The sequence below is a fragment of the Cannabis sativa genome, chromosome 5, assembly GCF_029168945.1.
Source record: "Cannabis sativa cultivar Pink pepper isolate KNU-18-1 chromosome 5, ASM2916894v1, whole genome shotgun sequence".
Taxonomy (NCBI): domain Eukaryota; kingdom Viridiplantae; phylum Streptophyta; class Magnoliopsida; order Rosales; family Cannabaceae; genus Cannabis; species Cannabis sativa.
Window position 1 is genome coordinate 22,432,199 of NC_083605.1, and position 3,274 is coordinate 22,435,472.

General features: G+C 33.6%; 1 protein-coding gene across 1 annotated transcript; it reads left to right on the forward strand.

The window, feature by feature from the left end:
* The first annotated feature begins 1,187 nt into the window (after nucleotides 1–1,187).
* On the forward strand, nucleotides 1,188–2,674 carry LOC133037847 (uncharacterized). Its single transcript, XM_061115512.1, has 2 exons — nucleotides 1,188–2,393; nucleotides 2,501–2,674. Exons 1-2 carry the CDS (start codon nucleotides 1,694–1,696, stop codon nucleotides 2,527–2,529), a joined length of 729 nt encoding a protein of 242 aa, XP_060971495.1. The 5' UTR covers nucleotides 1,188–1,693; the 3' UTR covers nucleotides 2,530–2,674.
* Nucleotides 2,675–3,274: the final 600 nt, after the last annotated feature.

A 3,274-nucleotide genomic window follows, 5' to 3' on the forward strand; every position in this document is an offset into this window, starting at 1 on the left:
CATGCTGCGTAATACTAAAATAAATGAGCTTGCCAATAAGGATGGGATACGAAAACCAGTTTCATTGAGTAATTGGATGGTGAATGGTCATTAAGAGATCGATATACCACTAGAGTCATAGAAAATCTCTAGACCAAGGAAGAATCAAAGTAATCCTATATCTTTAAGTTTGAATTTGTTGTCTAGTGTGGTTTTAAATGTTAAAAATAATTGGGGTCACAATTGTATATATAAATTGTGTGTTGGGTCATCAAATAAATAAGTCAAATATATGTGGTCTATTTTGGAATAAAGTTTATGACTTAAGGGCATGATTGTCATGATTTTAATATGTGGATACCAATTAGACAATTTCTATATTGATGAGGGGCCAAATAGAAATAGTCAAAAATATTGCCAACAGGTTTGTCTGTTGGTAATATAACGGGTAATGGTCCCCATTTGCATCGTATCTTTCCACTCTTGTATCCTCATCACCAAGAGAAAAACTTTCAGAGAAAGGTTTTGATGCAAATTGGAAGATCATACCAATAAAGATCATTTAAAGGTCGATTCTATGGACTCCGATACGCTTCCGCTATTCCTTAATTTTATTGTTTGATTCTCTTGAATTAATTAGGGCTATATACAAATTTACAGTATTTTTGACATGTGGTATCAAGAGCATCCCTCAATTAATTCTTGAGGATTTATAGTGCTATTGATCTTTCATTAAATTTTATTTGCTTTTAGAATATTCAGTTAAGTATTCAAGCCGAATATAAATATATTTGCTTTGATTGTAATCGTTTGATTACTGTATATACTGTATATGCATATATGTATGTGTTGTTGGACTCCTAATTCAATCGTTAATTGCACCGAATGGATATGTATAATTCTGTGTGGAATTAAATTTGTGAGAAAATTTTATAATCGTTCATATATATATTGCGATTGGAAAAGATTTGCCAAGATTGATATGTATATGCGTCTGCGATTGTAAGTTTTGATTATATATGTTTTTTCATTTTCTGCGACTCAACATATATATATATAAACCTGCTTGTTATGCGTGAATGTACTTTCTTTTATGTTTATTATTATTATTATTATTAAAATATATAATAATAATAATAATTCAGTAACAATTAATTCAAATTTTGGTTTAAAAATTTATTAAGGATATATAACATTTTAGTTAAATTAATTGAAACAAAATATCACCAAAGTGATCTCTTTTGTGTAGATTAATTTAATAAAAATATTATGATAATTGTGTGTATGTAATTCATAAATTTATTAATTAACCCAAAGGTGAGTTAATATTTGGATGAATTTCATGCATGTTTGTGGTGATAAATGTGTGACAATTATAAGGTATTTTGTGTGAACAATGTGTTAGTCCAAAGATTGCATATTGTTTGACATAATTTATTGTCAATGTTTGATCACTACAACAAGAGTACCGCTTACAATTAATATTACTGTCCAAAGACTTAATATTAATGTTGTGTTTGGTATCTTGAGATGGGATTAACCATTATTTGAATTTATTGTTTTATTTGGATTCTTATATGAGCATGTTATTTATGTAATTGTATTGTTCTTTTCAGCTGTTGCTAGTGTATCTGCTAACCTTAATTCGGTACCGGTCCTTAATGGTAATAACTTTAAGGACTGGAAGGAGAACATTTTTATTGTTCTTGGCTGCATGGATCTTGACCTTGCATTAAGGATGGATCGTCCTGCTTCTCTTACGGATACCAGTACCTCCGAGCAAAGGAGGATTTATGAGAAGTGGGACCGTTCAAACCGCATGAGTCTTATGATCATTAAGCGCGGCATACCTGAGGCTTTTAGGGGTGCGGTGTCCGAGGAGGTCACCGATGCCACAACTTTCCTTGCTGAAATTGAGAAACGCTTTGCAAAAAGCGATAAGGCGGAAACAAGTACTCTTTTAAAGAAACTTATTTCCATGAAGTTTAAGGGCAAGGAAAACATAAGGGAGTACATTATGGAAATGTCTCACCTTGCTTCAAAGTTGAAGGCACTAAAGCTTGAGCTTTCGGATGACTTGCTTGTGCATTTAGTGCTTATCTCTCTTCCTCCACAATTCAGTCAATTTAAAGTCAGTTACAACTGCCAAAGGGAGAAATGGACTCTTAATGAGCTCATTTCATTTTGTGTTCAAGAGGAAGAAAGATTGAAGCAAGAGAAGACTGAAAGTGCTCATTTGGCAAGCACCTCTAAAGATAAGGGCAAGAAAAGAAAGAATGAGGCTGCTAAGGATAAAGGTCCTGCACATAAGAAACAAACTCAAACCAACAGTGATGATGGTTGTTTCTTTTGCAACATGAAAGGACACATGAAGAAGGAATGTGCTAAGTATATTGCATGGCGAGCAAAGAAAGGTACATTTCTTACTTTGGTCTGTTCTGAGGTAAATTTAGCTTCAGTACCAAGAAACACTTGGTGGTTAGATTCCGGTGCTACTACTAACATCAGTGTTTCTATGCAGGGTTGCCTGAGTTACCGAAAGCCAAATGATGCTGAAAGAAGCATTTATGTGGGAGATGGCAAGTCGGTAAATGTGGAAGCAATAGGGCATTTTAGGTTGTTGTTAAGTACTGGTTACTATTTGGACTTAATAGATACTTTTGTTGTACCGTCATTTAGACGGAATTTGGTTTCTGTTTCTTGTTTAGACAAATTGGGTTATTGTTGTTCATTTGGAAATAATTGCTTTAGTTTATCTATTAATTCAAATACTGTTGGAACTGGTTCTCTTATGGTTTATGACAACTTATATTTGCTTGACACCGTTGCTTCCTATAATGAAACCTTGAATGTGGAATCACGTGGTACTAAGCGTAAAATGGATAATGAAAAATCAAGTTCCTTATGGCACAAACGGTTAGGTCACATCTCTAGAAATAGAGTTGAAGGACTTGTGTCTGATGGAATTTTAGATTCAATTGATTTTTCAGACTTTGATGTTTGCATTGAATGCATCAAAGGCAAACAGACCAAAACAAAGAAATTGGGTGCGAAAAGAGCTATAGATGTCTTAGAGTTGATACATACAGATATTTGTGGGCCATTTCCTACACCTTCTTGGAATGGTCAACGATATTTTGTATCATTCATAGATGATTACTCAAGATATGCGTACCTATTTCTACTTCATGAAAAGTCCCAAGTGTTGGACGTGTTCAAATCTTTTAAGGCTGAAGTTGAGAATCAACTTAGCAAAAGAATAAAGCAATTCAGGTCTGACCGTGGTGGTGAGTAC

Excerpts from the sequence above, each read along its gene's own strand:
- LOC133037847 (XM_061115512.1), top strand. The coding sequence starts at position 1,694 with ATGGATCTTGACCTTGCATTAAGGATGGATCGTCCTGCTTCTCTTACG. Across the intron at positions 2,394-2,500 it reads TGCATGGCGAGCAAAGAAAG|GGTTGCCTGAGTTACCGAAA; the intron begins GTACATTTCTTA and ends GTTTCTATGCAG.